Below are 1505 nucleotides of genomic sequence, written 5' to 3' on the forward strand. Positions count from 1 at the left end.
CATTACCAATTTTCCCGAGCTCGTATCTAGGCTCAAAAGATCAATAAAATAATAATCTTAGTTATGAATACATTAAAATCACGAGTTATAGAGCACGTATTCTTAGATTCCCGGATCCGCAGACTAGAAGAGGAAATCAGGTCACAGTTTTACTCGGCAAGTCCATCTATCTATTAAAAGATCTTGGACGCTCTTGCCAGTATCTTCTGTGAACAAATTTAATTCTAGTCGGAGGCCCTCGGAAAATCCATTCTTTCCTACTTTTGGAACTCTAGCGCTAACCTGGACGATCTACTGGACAAGAAGTAGAAATATTTCTCCCTTCTGAAGTCAGTTATCGAACAGAAGTCTCTCTGGCAATGGCGGAGTTTGTAGTATTACATCTGCCTCTTTATGCTGGGAGGCATTCCGTCTCTGTTGTTTGGAGTGTGGTGGAAACTCTACGAGAAATACTCGACTCCTGCAGTTTCTCCCCAGAAACAGGATGACGTTTCGCTTCTCGAGGCTGGAAAGTCACCTCATCTAGGCTCCAACCCCAAAGAAAATGAGGAGTGGACCTATTTGTCAGTTCTGAAGTCAACTATCAAACGGAAAGCTGCCTGGCAGAATTAACTTTCTGGGCTGGGAGGCATTTCTTCTCTGTTCGTTGGAGTGTGGAGGAAACTCTGCAGGAAAAGTTCGACTCCTGCAGTTTCTCCCTAAAATCAGGATGACGTTTCGCATCTCGAGGCTGGAAAGTCACCTCTTCTAACATCCAACCCCATGGAAAATGATGAAACTGGCGCTTTAGTCAACACTTCTGTGTGTGATGTACAAGCAGGTAAATCCTGCTCCACGGAAAACGATCAGGAAACCGGCTGTTCAGTCGACTTATCCGAGGATGTGGCACAGGCAATTGTATCCTGCTCCACGGAAAAGGATCTGGAAGCCGGCCGTTCAGTCGACGTATCTGAGGATGTGGCACAGGCAATTGTATCCTGCTCCACGGAAAAGGATCTGGAAGCCGGCCGTTCAGTCGACTTATCCGAGGATGTGGCACAGACAATTGTATCCTGCTCCACGGAAAAGGATCTGGAAGCCGGCCGTTCAGTCGACTTATCCAAAAATGAAAACACAGCAGAGGACTCCTCCTCAGAAGAGAGGGGTTAGAAAGCTGGCGGTTCACTTGGCACTTCACCAGCTGGAAGCACATTTTCAAACTCTAGTCCTACGGAACTGGGTCAGAGCAGTGGCTCTGTTTACCTTCCCTCGAGTTAGGTTTCATCAGACTCCAGCTCCGGAGTGACGCTAGTAACTAGCAGTTCACTTCCTACTTGCTCGGATGAAAGCACGACTTTGTAGGAGTCTAAGTGTATGGGAACTAGCGGTTCATTGTATCTCCCCTAGACTGAAAAAGAATCGGAATCCTCCGAGAGTGGTAAGTGATCTGTTAGGGACAACTAACCCATAATCTTAATTTAAGGATACAGCATTATGGACAATAAAACAAGTGATGATTAAGGTGA

General features: G+C 46.0%; 1 protein-coding gene across 1 annotated transcript in view; it reads left to right on the forward strand.

Moving 5' to 3' along the window:
* The window catches only part of LOC119588317, a 4559-nt gene extending 3059 nt beyond the window's left edge, over window positions 1-1500 (forward strand). Inside the window, exons 2-3 of the mRNA XM_037937009.1 lie at window positions 871-1144; window positions 1463-1500. Of these exons, the coding sequence (XP_037792937.1) occupies window positions 871-1144; window positions 1463-1500 (312 nt within the window). The remainder of the gene's footprint in view (window positions 1-870; window positions 1145-1462) is intronic.
* Window positions 1501-1505: the final 5 nt, after the last annotated feature.

This window comes from Penaeus monodon, chromosome 23, assembly GCF_015228065.2.
Source record: "Penaeus monodon isolate SGIC_2016 chromosome 23, NSTDA_Pmon_1, whole genome shotgun sequence".
Lineage (NCBI taxonomy): Eukaryota > Metazoa > Arthropoda > Malacostraca > Decapoda > Penaeidae > Penaeus > Penaeus monodon.